The 15,805-nt window shown below is 39.0% G+C and overlaps 1 protein-coding gene across 2 annotated transcripts in view; it reads right to left on the bottom strand.

Moving 5' to 3' along the window:
• Positions 1-15,245, bottom strand: part of UNC5C (unc-5 homolog C (C. elegans)) — a 605,975-nt gene extending 590,730 nt beyond the window's left edge. The window contains exon 1 of one of the 2 annotated variants that reach the window (XM_006874688.1): positions 14,968-15,245. In XM_006874688.1, coding sequence (XP_006874750.1) covers positions 14,968-15,091 — 124 coding nt within the window. In that variant the 5' untranslated portion in view covers positions 15,092-15,245. The remainder of the gene's footprint in view (positions 1-14,967) is intronic. The other variant, XM_006874687.1, reaches the window with a different exon arrangement.
• Between the last annotated feature and the right edge of the window lie 560 nt (positions 15,246-15,805).

The raw sequence follows: 15,805 nt of genomic DNA, 5'->3' as shown, positions 1-15,805 counted from the left end.
GTAATTCTTCATACTTAAAACAAACAAACAAACAAACAAAAACACACACAACAGAATAAAGCTGCCAAAGAAAATAACTTTATATTAACATTTTAAGGTAATTTACTCTAAAAACCATTCCTAACTCTAATGCAATAATTTTCCCACTTCAATCAGGCTGGCATCATTTTATTTCCAACATAATTCAATTTCATAATATTAGTTCATAAATGTGTACAAATTTATTGCGTGGCCAAATACAATGTCAATGTTTTTTCATCTTGCAATAGAATTACATTTTGTGCAACAAAAAAGACATTTTATGAAATAGAAAACATAAAATCTTACATTTTATGTAATAGAAAACATACAGAAAATAGTCACTTTAAACAGATGTTTTAGTCTGAAAAACTACAGTGGGTTTAGAATTAAAAATCAAAGCCCACTGGTTGAACTGAGTCACATTTCCATCTGTTATTAATGATTGAGTTACATACTAAAGACTAGATTATTCATCAAGTCCCTCATGCAATATGTTAGTAAATGGGATTTCGGTTAGTAATTTAATTGCATAAACTCTGTCCATGTAAGCTTCCAATTCATTGAAAGCAAGCATTTGTAGTGGCCTGAACTGAATTAAAACAGTTACTAACACCAAAGAGAACTTCTTGATTTTATTAAGAAATGTTTGTATGAAAATCTGTTAACATAAAAAGGAGGTCTTTGTCACTCCAGTATGGTTAAATAATAGTCTTCTTTCTTTTCTCTTTTTCTTCTTTTTTCTTTCCTTATTTTCCTCCCCCTTTCAAGAAATGCTGTAAGAGATATGTTTTTGTTTTTGTTTTTTTTACATAAAGAAACATGGATTTAATTTGAAAATAAATAAAGATGCAGTGTCTCAGGTTAGAAAGTCAAATGGATAATTCTGAGTACTAGAACATGTGGTGTGAATTCACTTGACCATTGGGAAAATACTCCCAAAGCTTATGTGCAAGTTATTTGGGTTTATTCTTAAGCAGGGTTCAATTGTTATTACTTGTACAGGGCTTCACTAATGGTTTGATAACAGAGAAAGGGGTGGTCAGCATGTAGTTCTCCTAATACTTTATAGTGGTGTAAGCATGACAGCACTGATTAATTACTGCTCTGTTCTCAACTCACACATTAGATTACTGAGCAACCCTCAGTTTGTCTCCACAATAGTCTCATAGTTACAGAACACTGTCTGTTTTATGATGAGTCAGTAAGGATCTTTGAGTTCTAATGTAATCTGCAGTAAAATGTCTTATCTTTTAGATGATTAAAATGAAGTTAAGAAAATATTCAAAAGACTATAAAAAAGATGGAGGGCAGATTAATACAGGTATGTTCAATTGTCATTCCAGGCAACAGGAATACATTCTTTTGCTTTCAAAACGATCACCATAAGAATTAATCTAAAAAAATAGCATATTAAATGTTACAGCTATTTTTTTTCCTTTCTCAAAAGTCCTTTCTTACCTTCCTCATATATATACATAACAGTGAGAAGAGAAGGGGCTTCCTGTTGTTTCAAAATAGACTGAAAATACTAAACACTGCCTATTATAGTAAAACAGCACATCACTTTAGGTGACTAGCTCAAAGTTGTTATTGTGAAGTGCCATTGCGTCGATTCGAATCCATAACGACCCTATATAGGGTTTCCAAGGAGCAGTCGGTGAGCTTGAACTGCCGACTTGGCGGTTCAAATGGCTTTGCAGTCGGCGCATTAACCCACCGCACCACACCCACGTTAGCATGTGCTTCTATGGAAATAACTCTTTCTGAAAGTCAGCTTAAACGTCTCCATATGATTTTGCTCAAAAGCTCCCTTTTAAACCATCACTGCCGTTTATTATCTTCTTGTTATATAGACTGTTACTGTTGTTTCATCAAAAATCTCTCCCTCTTAGTTGGCAGGCCTATCACTGTTATCAGATGACATTTGTTTTACTTAATGTATACATTATTAGAAAAAAATTATAAAACAGCATTATATGAAAAAAATTCCAATGTACATTTAGCTGACACTGCATCAGCTGCTATTTAAACTGGGCTTAGCTAATGGACTTTTAATGTCAGCGGGGTTATGAGCAGTTTCTGGCTATTAGCAGAAATGGCTCCTTTCTATAAAAATCACTTTTCCTCAAGTGTGTTGTTTGAACATTCCTTTCCCTGATTTAGTGACTGTCACAGAATGCAAAACAAACTCAAGGGCTCTGGAATCTGCTGTTATCATTAAGACCCCCCCCCCATAACGTTGCAATTCGGCATTAAACAGGCAATCTCCTTCATTAGCATTTAGACTTGCAAGTAACAAAACTTGTTAGGCATTATTATTTACTTTCATAGTCTTAGCAAAGTAGTAATATTTTGCTATGAAAAACCCTATTGTCATCAATGGGTGATTTATACAATACACACATACAAAACAGTTTTATGAACCCTAGAATTTATTTACCTGCTTTCGAAATCCTAGTTCAAAACTGCCAAATGATGTGCAAGCATATGGTAATAATCAATATAATCTACATATTAATGTATCATATATTTATTTATATATTAATATATATTTTAATAAAACATTGAATATTAGCAAAGAAACCTATTATCCTTAACATACTAAATATCCTTTCATTCAAAACAATATCCCCCCCCCCGCCTCAATTAACTTTTTGTTTTTCAATTTAAATAAAATTTTAAATGGATGTAATGGAAAGCCTGGAAATAAAGCCACTGATATGGTGGCATCTGAGGGAGTCCTAGAAAACTAAGAATTCCTCAGCCTGGCAACATAATTGCATTTGATTAAGAAGTTGAAACAAACCATCACTGAATTCTGGTCAAAGAAAAACACCACAACTGACCTCTCTTTTTTCATCAGCTCAGATACAGAGTCCTTACCAGAAAAATGATGTTTCCTCCCAAGTTAAGATGCATTCTCTTTGAAAGCACCCAGAGAGGGAGTTATTCATATAGATAGAGGATTTTACACACTCATGCATAGAGGATTTTGCACATTTTACACACCATGCATGAAAGTAGTAGATATTCTCCTTAGATGACATGTAATAGTTCACTGTTTAGGAAAACAACAGGAATTCTCTGCCATCTATTTGAAATAAAGTAGTAGAAAGAAGTGAAGATCCTTCAGTCTGTGTCACTTGCACGACAGGAAAAACCTTTTTTCTTTTGGATAAATCACTACAATAATGAGTCAGAAGTATCTCTGCTGTACACTGGGGAAACAGCAACTTGCCAAGCACAAGACAACTTTTAGAAGAAAAGTAGGACAATATTTTCTAGTTAGGAATAAGTGACTGAATACGATTTCTTATTCAATGAATACTTCTGTGAATCTGTTTTATAAGTAAAACTGCTTGGTTTTCATTTGTCTGATATGTCCTTTAAAAAAAGAAAGAATATTGTCAAGTCTACGCATCGGGCTGCTAATCTCACAGTCAGCAGTTCGAAACTACCAGCTCTTCCGCAGGAGAAAGATGAGGCTTTCTGCTCCCATAAAGATTTACAGCTTCGTAAACCCTGTACAGGGTCGCTATGAGTCGGAACTGATTCCACGGCACATAACAACAACAACACTTAAAAATGAACTCTCACTACTAAAACAAAACTATACACAATTTGCGTAATAATTTATAGGCTCCAGGAAATTATGAAAGTATCTTTGTCTACTCCTTGTAAATTTTCATTTCATCAAGGGTCTGCCTGGAAATACCCTTCAAAGAAATAATTCCAGTTATTTGATTCAATAAAAAATGACATGTATATCTTCCATGTGATCACCCAATAATCGAGCCTCCCTCCCCCATGGATAAACATACATATTGTTAAAAGATTTCCTAGTCATTCTTCTAACATTTTTCAAACCATGTTCTAGTAAAGCAACTATTATTATACTATTATATAATAAGAACTCCTAGTGTGGTACTGTAGGGGAAACACTGGACTGCAATCAACAAGGCTGTCAGTTCAAACCCACTAGATGCTCTTCAGAAACACTCCATAGGGTCACTGTGAGTAGTAACTGACTCAACAGCACTTAACAGCAACAATTATATATATGGAGAGGGGAATATGGTGGCTCCATACTATAAGCACTGAACTACAAACCACAAGATCTGAGGTTCGAACCTGTCAGCTGCTATGCAGGAGAAAGATGAGGCTTTCTGCTCCAGAAAAGGTTTAGAAAGCCTTAGAAACCCCATACAGGGATGCTGTGAGTTGGAACCTACTCAACGGCACTCAACAACAACAATATATATGGAATACAGGTGTGGTGCTGTTTGATAAAAGTACTGAACTGCTAACCACAAGCTTGGTGGTTCAAACATATCAGACAGTCCTTGAAAACCTTATACAGGGTTGCCATTAGAACTGACTGTTGTTGTTGTTAAGTGCCCTCGAGTCGATTCCAACCCATAGCGAACTGCTGACCTGACCTTGCAGTTCAAAAGGCTTTTCAGTCTGGCGCATTAACCCACAGTGCCACACTAGGACTCCCCACATTAGAACTGACTAGAAAGCACTTAATAACAAGAACATATGTGTGAGTCCTGGTGTGATGCTGTAGGAGAAGTATTGGGTTGGTAACCACAAGGTCGGCAGTTCAAACCCAACATTCACTCATGGAAACCCTACACAGGCTCTCTTTGAGTTAGAACTGACTCAATGGCACTGAACAACAACAAAGTCAATTTTTACTGTACAGGTAAGATTCAAGATACAACGTATTCGCTGTTATTAATAACAATAATTTAAAAATAGCAGTGTGACTCTTGTAGGATAAGCACTGGTCTGCTAAATTTAAGATCAGTGGTTCAAACCCACAAGCTGTTCTTTGAAACCCTATACAGGGTGGCTATGAGTTGGAACTGACTTGATAGCACTTAACAACTGAAGGACTGAATATATATTCCACGGCATATGATAATAACAAAATTACATGGGTTATTCTTTGAGGAAATGCATTCTTTTTGCCTGAATATACATCTTATTAGGGTTGTTCTTTTGCAGTTGTTTCAGCTGCTTCCCTTTTAAACAATTTTTTAATTCTTTTACTATGTTAATTGAAATAGATGAAAATTAAGATTCTATTTTAAAAAAGGTTCCAATCAGAAGACCTTTTGAATATTATTTTGGTATGCTAATCTTGGGTCTCTAGTTCATCTAGCACAAATAACAAATCATTTGAACATGCCTGTTATCCCTAAATTTCTTAGAGCAATTAAGACTAAATTGGGCTTCTGTTTTCCACCAAGCAACATGCTTCATTGGTGATGACTGTGGTAGGCTGGAAGGAAAAAGCCTTATCCTCTTTCATTCCTTGAATTTGATCCCCAACAGATTTGTAAGCTTATACTCTTTCGTCATCTAATGGAGCTCCAGAAGGAAGAAAGAAAATAGCTAAAGAAAATGGCAGTCAACATAATTACTACTTTATTTGGAGTGACTCAAAGATTGCCTCTTGCTAACCACCCGCATTTCCACTGGGTGGCTACAGTGTGTATTTTTGGTAAACTCTTCACTCAATGTCAGAAACAATATATCATTTTCCTTGCATCAAAAGCTGAATTCAAATGTCAACATGTTGCAAACAGACAATACTCAAATGGAAATGACCATTATTTACTGTTTTTTTTTCCAGCCCTAAAGTTTTGGTATTTGTGATGGTACTAGTTTGGCTATTTTTTTTTTTTTAGTTCTGATAAAATGCAGCACAGGTCCCTAATAATAACACATAATAAAACAACAGTACTGTTGTCACTGGCTATAATGTTTAGGTTCTCTAAAATTAGTGAATACTATTTGCTAAAGAGTAATCTTCGAAGAAGTTCTTGAAAAGATTTTTAGAGTCTTTAAGTTTTATACAAACTTGCAAAAGAAATAAAGTGGCCCAAAATTGCTTCCTTTAACCTGAATCCTAAATCTGAATATAATTCACTATAATGGTAAAGAAAAGAGACTATTATTACACCATATACCTTTTTTTCATATTGTACTTAACTTTTATTGTCTAAGAGACTGTATGTTATAATTTTTAAAAGTTACTTTTCTATAGAAACAGTACCTTTTATTTTTGTATGACTCTTTTATATTGCTTATTGCTATTATTCACAGTAATTGTCTTGAGGTTGTAAAGAAAAAAAAATGATTATTTATTTTCATGGACATATGTGCCCATATAATTGGATTGCAGATGCATTTTAATATGGGAGTACTGATATGTTTTTATTGGAAAGGAATGTTCATATTTTAGTCTTTCTTCAGAACAGAACAGAAAAAAAAAATTAGACTTAATAAATTATAGTTGAATTCAGGCAGCCCATGATTATATAATCAATTAAGACATTGACTAAAAATGAGAAATGTTAGTATTCATCAATAAACTTGTTAAATGTGCTGAGGGAGTTTGTGTTGTTTAGCATCCTTAGTTGGAAGAGAAGATAATACATGTTTATCTATCTGAGGCATTTTTATAGCTCTCATAATTGCTGAGAAATGAAACTAGCCACAGGATCCACATGACAAAATGATTAATGAAGGTAAAACTCCCTACGCTCACAACATTTAAAAATAAATAAGGCTGGTAATTCTGGAGTTAAATTTGATTAATCAAAATCATCTGTTAACATTATTTTCCAGACTGCTATTTTAAAATAAAAATTCTAGCAGGTGGATCAGTACAAGGAACTCTCATCTGGTTCCTCTCATTCTCATGCTGCCCTACCACCTCAGCAATGAGTTGTGGTTAGTTGTTTAATTAAAAGAGAGTATTCCCCAAACGTTGAAGTTTTCAGATGCTATCCTTCATTTTTGCCACACAAAGCACTTCCGAATCACTGCTCACTGCTAATAAAAGGTATACTGACATAAGGACAAACATCTGCATATTTTGCACTTTCAAAGCTATAGCTCTCTAAATTATAACTTCAGTTTCATTGCTGTCACAGTAATTATTAACACTATGAACTCCATGTAGAAGGCTAGATATATTTTCCAAACCCACCTCCATGGCTTTGGAAAACATATAGGGTTTCCAAGACTGTAAATCTTTAAGGAAGCAGCCTCATCTATTTCCTAGGGCGTTTAGACCCTTATAACATCTGTACACTATGTAGCTCAAGACCCTCTATATTCCTATAGAGCAACTCCTTGGGGCAGCAATGTTCAAATAGGTAAACCACATTTCAAGTTCAACCCAAAACATTTTGTTTTTAAATTCTGAAATTATAGTTGAACAATGTTTCTTAACATTTTTCATAAAGAGTTCAAATATTTGAAAAATGTATATGTTTGCCAGCTCCCAACAATAGGTAGAAATATTTCAACTTTAGAAGGGTATGATTTCTGAATGTGCTAGCTCAAAAGGAAGTATAGTATAAAATAATTTGTACTAAAGTCTCTCCAAATTTGGGGATGACAAATATTTGGAATAAGAAAATTAGTAAATTATTATAACTGTATTTACTTTTAAGGACTAGAAGAAGGTGACATTAATGTTTTAATATTGCTTCAGGCAAATTTACTCTATTTCAAATACATAGTATAAGAGACAACATCACTGGATTTCTGTGAGTAAAATATTCTTTAACCAAGTAATACTGGAATGGAAACTAGGTTTATGATTCATAAATGTTCCTCCACCACAACAGATTGAAGTTAAATGAAATCCAAGGAAAGTCTATAGGTAAATTTAAGAAGTCAGGTTTAAAAAGACAGAAAGACACACACACACACACACACACACACACACACACAGGTGAGATTATATGAAGGTAGTTCAAGGCTATCAATAAATAAAAGAAGAATAACAAATTTACAAGAGAAAGATCTACCTCAATTTAAGTAACACATATCCCCCAATAATCTCAAATTTAAGCTTCTTGGTGGCTCTGCAGAATAAGTATCAGACTGTTAACCAGCAGTTCAAACCCACCCTCTCTGCTCCATGGGAAAAATATGAGGCTTTCTGCTCCTGTAAAGAGTTACAGCCTAGGAAACACTATATGATGTTGTTGTTAAGTGTCGTCGAGTCGGTTCTGACCCATAGAGACCCTTTATAGGGTTTACAAGGAGTGGCTGGTGAGCTTGAAGCACCGACCTTGCAGTTCAAACCAATTTTGTAATCCAGCACATTAACTCACACTGCCGCCCTACAACAACAATTCCATTTGTTGTTGTTGTTAGGTGCCATCGAGTCAGTACCGACTCATTTAGCTACCCTATGTACAACAGAACGAAACACTGCAACTCCATGGTAGTGAGTTAATCTCCAATTAAAAAGTTAATCTCTAAAATAAACATTTTTCTAGAAAGCAACATTTGCAGCAAGAATGCAAATAAATTACAATATTCATTAAACAATTAGAAGTAATTGAATGTGACTATTTCAAAGTATGCTACCTAGATTATCTATGCTGTTGTAAATTTGAATTCATTAAGTACTTAATGAATTTGCTTTGCATTCAAGTCAACCTATTTGTTTGTGTGTGTTAAGTTGACAAGTATTCAATTGACTGTCTACTTCTGTCAATTTTCTTTCAAAGTAAAACTGCTGATAACTTACATAAAGATCTAATTTCCCCAAAACTCCTTAGTTCTCCAAACCCTTATTATATAACCTGTTCTTTTGTTTCTCTCAAAGAGCAGTGCTTATGGATTTATGAAAAGTTATCCTTCAATATTTCTTGCAAAGATAGAAAGTCAAGGGTAGAGTTTATAGCCAAGACGTAACTGATAGTGATTTAACACAGCATTTTAACAACTGACATTATGCTCATTTTCCCAGAGAGGGCAGAAAAGGGAAAACAAGCTCTGAATGGGAAAGAAATCCCCACTGTCTGTTTAAAGAGGCACGTAATGCTCAAGATTTTCCAGCACTACACCAAGAATTCCCTTTTTGCTTCTTCTCAGACAGTTCCATTAGTCTCTTTATGAGGTAGCAGTATCTGCAGCTATCTGTATTCTAAGGTCAGAATTATTAGCCTTTCATTTCTTTAATTTTTATATCCTTGCCTGTGGTTTACTGAGTTGGAAGCCAAAGAATGTTTACTTTCTATGGATTGTTCTAAATGCCTTGCATGTATTCATTCAGTCCTAATAAGATATTTTATGTACTGTCCTCTTTTTACATGTGAGGAAATTGAAACACACAAAGGTTAAGTAACTCAGTTATGGTCATACAGCTATGAAGAGGTGGATGCAGGATTATGAATCATTTGTATCCACTACGCTGTACTCAAAGAATGCATACATACCCACTAGGAGCCTTTAGTCATTCCTCCCCAGTTCCAGAGCAGACACATTAAAGTAAAACACAGCTGAAATGCAAACTCAACTTCAAAAACATCCAGCTTTCAGAAAAGTTGTTATCCCTAAGTGGCATCGGTGGTGGTTGTGTGCCACTGAGTCAGTTCCAACTCATAGTGATATGGTTTCCAAGGCTGTAAATATTTACAGGAGCAGAAAGCCTCATCATTCTTCCATGGAGCAACTGGTAGTTAGCAGCCCAGCTCGTAATCCTCTACATTGTGAGGGTTCCTTTAGCCCTAAGTACCTGTGTGTAAAAATTCTGGAGGCCCTCACCCTAAGTACTACCCTGATCACCTTTGGGTCCAGAGTCCTAGACTATGTTGTTTTTATTGTTACTTGCCATCAAGTGGGTTCACACTCAGTGACCCCATCCATATACCATAGAATGAAACACTGCCGGATCCTGTACCAGTCTCACAATTGTTACGTTTGAGACTACTGTTGTCAGCCACTGTGTCAATCCATGTCTTTGAGGATCTTCTTTTTCACTGACCCTTTACTTTTCCAAGCATGATATAGTTCTCCAGGGTCAGGTACCTCCTGATATCATGTCCAAAATGTGTAAAATGATGTCTCGCCATCTTCACTTCTAAGGAACATTGTGGCTATGCCCACTGTTACATTTCAGCAGGGAATCATAACTTCTCTTGTAATTCTCCTTTGAAAGATGAAACTGTCTTGTTCAACTCTATCCCTAACACATAATACAACGTTAGACCATAATCAACAACTCAACTCACTGCTTTCAAGTTGATTCTGACTCTACATAGGGTTACGAGAGCAGAAAACCTCATCTTTTTCCTGTAGAGTGGCTAGCAGGTTTGAACTGCCGACCTTGCAGTTAGCAATCCATTGAATATCCGATGCACCACCAGAGCATGTTAATAAATATTCAATAATTATGTTACTTTATGGGGACATTTGTGGTTAAGTATTAGCCCACGCATGTTATGTATATTTACCACTCATCTGTCATTGAAGGCTGTGTGCTACTATGATGTTGTACAGGTTTCAATGGAACATCCAGACTAAACATCTAGACTAGCAGAAAGGCCTAGTGATATACTACTGCAAGTCAATCAGCCAATGAAAACCCAGGGAATCACAATGATCTGATCTCACCTGATCCTGGGGATGGCATAGGAGAGAGCTGCATTTTGTCCTACTGTAATTGGGTCAACACCAACCCCAGAAGTTTCCATGGTAGCTAACAACAGCAATTGTTTAACTTTAGCTCTATAAACGAACTAATAACTTTCTAACTTGTGGGAAAATGTAAACAAGATAGTTTTAAAGTGCCACAAAAACAGAAGTTAAACTATAAAAGTCATACATTAAACCTGCCTGGCAAGAACACTAGCTCAATCCCTACTCCCACCTTCACCCTTTCTCCCACTGTATCAATGAAGTTGTTGCAGCCTGTATTTTAATTTTGCTTCTGAGTGACTCCCTCTGCTGCTCAGGAAAAGCCATGACCTACATCAGAAAAGTGATGAGCTCAGTTAAGGCACGCTGGCACTGTTTGCACTAATTGGGGGATCTCAGCATACATTAGAGAACAGTTATTTTTAAGTCTTGGTAATAATTCTCAATAAACTAGAAGGGTTTGCCTAGTGGAGTTAATGAGTATTCTTAAGGGGTTTGCTTAAAATAGATCAGTATAAAACCTGGTCTGGGCATTCAGACAACCAGTTCCTAAATTACTATGGAAAATGCTGAAAGACCTTGTCTTGTTTAGCTGAATCCTCAGCATCCACAATACAAAAGCTTGTTGTTGTTGTTGTTATTGTAAAGTGTTGTTGAGTCAGTGCCGACCCATAGTGATCCTTATAGGATTTCTGAGGAGCAGCTGGTGAACTCGAACTGCCGACCTTGCAGGTTAAAATGACGTTGCAGTCCAGCTCATTAACCCACAGCACCACACCAGTACTCCATAGAAAAGATTAGCATCAATAAATATTTGGTATAACCTAAGGATTCCTTACTTTTTGTAATACTTGAAAAATTGTCCTTAGAAGCTTTTCAAAGTATTTCCTCAGCTAGAACATGGAAGTGTGGTGGCTCCACAGGATACACATTGGACTGTGAACCACAAAGTTGACAGTTTGAGCCCACCAACTGCTCTGCAGGAGGAAGACAAGTCATTCTGCCTGCTCAAAGGTTAAAAGTCTCAGAAACACTATACTGGGTTGCTATATGCCAGAACCGTCTTTACATCACTTAACAACAGTGAGCTAGAACATGAAATTATTTTTCCAAACAAAGATAAACTAACCTGTTTTTCTTTATCACATTTACATACAAATGTTTTCATCAATTTCTTCTGCTCCTTAAATGGAAAATACATATGAGAGAATCTTAATGAAGTTGAGCTGTCTTCAATGCCAATTTTCTATTTGCTCCATACCAATATGTATGAACGCATGGAAGTATTTTTTATAAATTGTGGAAAGTATGCAATTTGTTTTTTAAACAAAAATAAAGTTAAGGTAATAGAGAATTATTCCAATGCACTGAAGAGTTTTCAGAAATTTTCTATTCTGAGCTTGGTGGTGTTAACACTCATAACACTAGTTGGTGCTAGATAAGCAGGATATCAGTGCTGTCTAGTCCAGAACTAGGAAGCACTTATAAAGCAAGAAGGCACTCATTCTAAGGCACAAACGATTAAACTCACACCTCCACACACTCACAAACATACCACACACATTCCTTTTCCTAGTGGAATCACTCATTCTTGGAAGTCAGAAGCACCACAATTCCCTGGAGCTAGGAGTTCCCAGCAATCCTGAATGAAACAATTAGGACTCAGGCAGGAGGAGAAAGCTATTGCCTAAAGCCTAAAGGAGGTCCCAAAGACCTGTTTAAAATGACTGCTGTCTTTCTTTATACCACAATTACAAAGCTCAGTACATTCACAAATAATACCCCCCTCCTTTTTTAATCTTAAACCCTTGGCTTTCCTGGGCATCTCTGAATATATATAAAACAGTACTTCTCCAACAACAAAAATAAAAACATCATTCACACTGCAATATGCTCACATTAATGTTCACATGTTAACATCATGTTTTATTCACAGATACTTTTAATTCCCCTCTTTAAGTCTTCAGTACATGGAAATTCTAATGAAGAATCAACAACCTTTTTCATTGTCCCCAGTGTTCTAGTCTAAAGAGAGAAAAGAAGAAAATATGAAGGAAAAAGGGAATCTAACAACTGAACCTTTATAACATGTGTGATTTTGAGAGGCAAATGTTCTAGTAGTCCAATAGTAAACAGAAATAGGGAGAGTGGAGGGGTTCATTAAAATGGTGGTTAGAGCAGGTGATAGATGATAGTGGAGTTTGGTGCTTTATACTTCTTTGGAAACCTAGTAGAGAACACAGGAAAAGCTGGTGTTTATGAACATGGAGGATAACAAAGATAAAAGTGGTGAACTAGTGCATTTCAGAGACCGCAAGATACAGGCATAAATGAAAAGCTTTATTCAACAGGAACTGAAGGAACTATATAAACTAAAAGGAGAACTGCACTAAAAGGCACATACCAGACAGAACACATTTTATTTTTCCTCCTAAAGTCAGAAGAGCAGATTAATCCTCAATCTCTGGTTTACCTGGTCTAAGGGGGGGTGGGGTGACTGCATTAGTCGCTCTATCCTTAGTGTCTTTTCTTTTAATCTCTTCCCCCTTCTTCTTTCAATATTAATCTACTTACAATCTCCAGTTTGATTATCTTTATTGATCTTTTTTCTTACCCAGTCTTTTTAATTTGGCTGTTGTAAGCTCTAGGCAGGGATCCTATCTCCGGTTTGGTTTCTTTGGGGACTTTTAACTTGTCCTTTTCCCTAACAATTATCTCACCCCTCCCACGTCCTAGCAGGCTCATTCCGGGGTGCGCCCAATAACAGCAGGCTGGTTCCACTGGGAGTCACACGGTAGATGCCACTACTATTCATCAGGTTGCTCACTTAAGCTTCCAAACACACCCAGTCTAAGTACGCTAGGCTGCTGCTCTGAGAACTTCTATGTTTTTCAAGAAATTTGCAAACAGCTTATACGATTCTCAGTGGGGACTGACTCCTTTGTAGAATGGGCAGATGAGCTCTGAAACTGTGTGGAAGAAAATCAGGGCAGAACCTCAGGGATGGGAGACATCTGGCAAGAAAGGAAGAAAGGATTTATGAGCGTGGCCACTTAGCAGGGCGCAGGAAAATTTACTCCGGAAGTAGCTATCGCTAATTCACAAAGCCTTGCTAATCACTTACCTCCCCACCCCGAGCACACTCGCCTTGACTTTGCGCTCCCCTCCACCTCCAACGCCTCCCCACCCCCAGCGTTTTCACAGCTAAGAGGGAATGCAATTGGGAAAAGCCTGAGTGTCTGAGCATCACCAAGGGAGTTGGGGCTACCAAAGCGCCTCCTCGTCCTCCAAATTTGGAAAGAAGAAAGTGTAACTGAGATGGGGGGGGGAGAGCCTGAATTGTCTTCGCATGCTGCATAAGCTTACTCCACATTGCCAAGAAAACCTGAACTGCCTACCGCGAATCACTGACCACCAAAAAGACCCAGATGGGCGCTCAGCTTGGCCACAGATTAAGGACCCCTGTGTCCTGAGAGTGATCCGGAAGGGTCAGCGTTGGCGATTGGCTCCCCCTCTCCTTTTCAGTAAGCTACCCGGGCTCGAAAGACTGGAAGCCGCCGATACCACTTTCGACTTGGGGGTGGGGGGTGGGGGGAAGGGAATAAGAAAGCTGCGGAGCAATCAGCCCCTAGACTCATGTCCTCCCTTGCCTACTCCCAACACCCGTTCGTTCTGCTTCTATCTCCTGGCTTTCCCCAGAGTCCAGCCACTTATTTAAAGCTCAGACGCGATACATTAAAATGTCAGAGTTGTAAACTGGCCAGCTACCATGAGGAGTTTGGAATTTGGTTTGAACAACCAGCCCTTCTCTCCAGAGCTCTGGGGTTTAAGTTTCTCCGTCTCCTGTTGGGAGGTTGTCACGGAGGGGATATGAATGCGGAGGCATGCACTCGCGGGCCTGCCGCGAAGAGCAGATGCGGATCTGGGTGGGTAGTATATCTCCACATTGGACCAAGCAGCAACCAAGGGACACGGGCACTTTTGGGTTCTTGGCTTTCCTGAACACTCTTCCTTAGCTGAGTGCCCTTAGGCATCTGGCGTGCTCAGAGACGCACTGAAGATCCCGCAACCCCAGATGTGGCACAGCGCGGGGATCCTCTGCGCATCGCGTGCATCATGGTGCATTTATGGTATGCCACACAGCCACCCTCACGGAGTCTCTCCAATCCTCAGTATATACAAAATGCAACAATGTTCGGGTGAGGAGCAGAAAGTGCAAAAGACCCCCTAGGCACCCACATGCCCAGAGACGGTTGCATGTCCACACCCCGTGCGTCCCTGGTCCATCCGTGCCCATCTCGTAGGATAGATTTAAAATTTAAGAATAATCAAAGCTTCTTGACTAGTTGGGAAAGTGGAATTTAAAGTGGTTTCCAGTTGAGAGTAACGCGGCGAATTGAGAAAGCCAGGAGAACTGGGGGGGAGGAGAGGAAGGGAGGAAGGAAGAAGCGAAGGGAGGTGGCCGTGGAACCTGGCGGACCCCCTTACCTTGAGCTGCGGAACCGGTGCCGCTGGCGCTGAGCAGGGCCAGGGCAGGTAACACGAACATTTGTAGCACGTATCCTAGTCCCAGTCCGCAGCGGGCCGCTGTTGCCCGCAGACCTTTCCTCATCGTCAACAGAGGTGTGCCGGGGGGAGAAACAGAGACGCGCCAAGCCGGAAAGCCCCACTGGACAGTAGCTGAACCCGTGCACCGCGAAGCAGTCACAAGAAATAATTATAACCAAGCTCCGCACTTCACTTTCTCCAAAGGCAGGAACCGAGAGGTGGAGACAAGACGACGAGGAGGAGTTTGAAGGTTCCTCTTTCCCTGTGCCTTCTAACTGGTGTCTCCCTGGAGCGGCTGCTCTGCCCCCACTTGGGAAGTCCGAGGAGGCGCAAGGCGACCACCTCCGCCGCTCCTCCTAGCAGCAAGAGCAGCCGCAGCTCCACCGCGCGCCGAGTCTGGACTGCTCTCCGGGTCCCCTCGCCTGAACAGAACACACACAGGCACTGGGGTGGGGGCCGAAATGGGAGGAGGAGAGAGAGCAGAGGGAGGGAGCTTGGGCACAGTGAGGCGCTCCAGTTTCCAATCTCAGTGTTCTCACGCTGGTGGAAGGGCGTCCCGGTAGCCGCTGCTGAGTGGCCAAGAAAGGTCACTTCCTAGTGGGGGGCACGGGGGTCCGCAGCACGTCGGTGACAATGTTCGCAAAGGAGGTGTAGGGCACAGCCCAACTCCACTGAGGGTGTATGCGGCGGGAGCGCGCCCACTGTGTTATATAAGCAAGGGTCTGAGAGAGATGCCAGACTAACACTCGAAGTGGAGACCGGCCGCTAGTTTATCCGC

The sequence above is a fragment of the Chrysochloris asiatica genome, unplaced genomic scaffold (assembly GCF_000296735.1).
Source record: "Chrysochloris asiatica unplaced genomic scaffold, ChrAsi1.0 scaffold00294, whole genome shotgun sequence".
Classification (NCBI taxonomy): Eukaryota; Metazoa; Chordata; class Mammalia; order Afrosoricida; family Chrysochloridae; genus Chrysochloris; species Chrysochloris asiatica.
The sequence above is the reverse complement of the archived record's forward strand: the minus strand, read 5'-3'. Positions and strand labels throughout refer to the sequence as shown.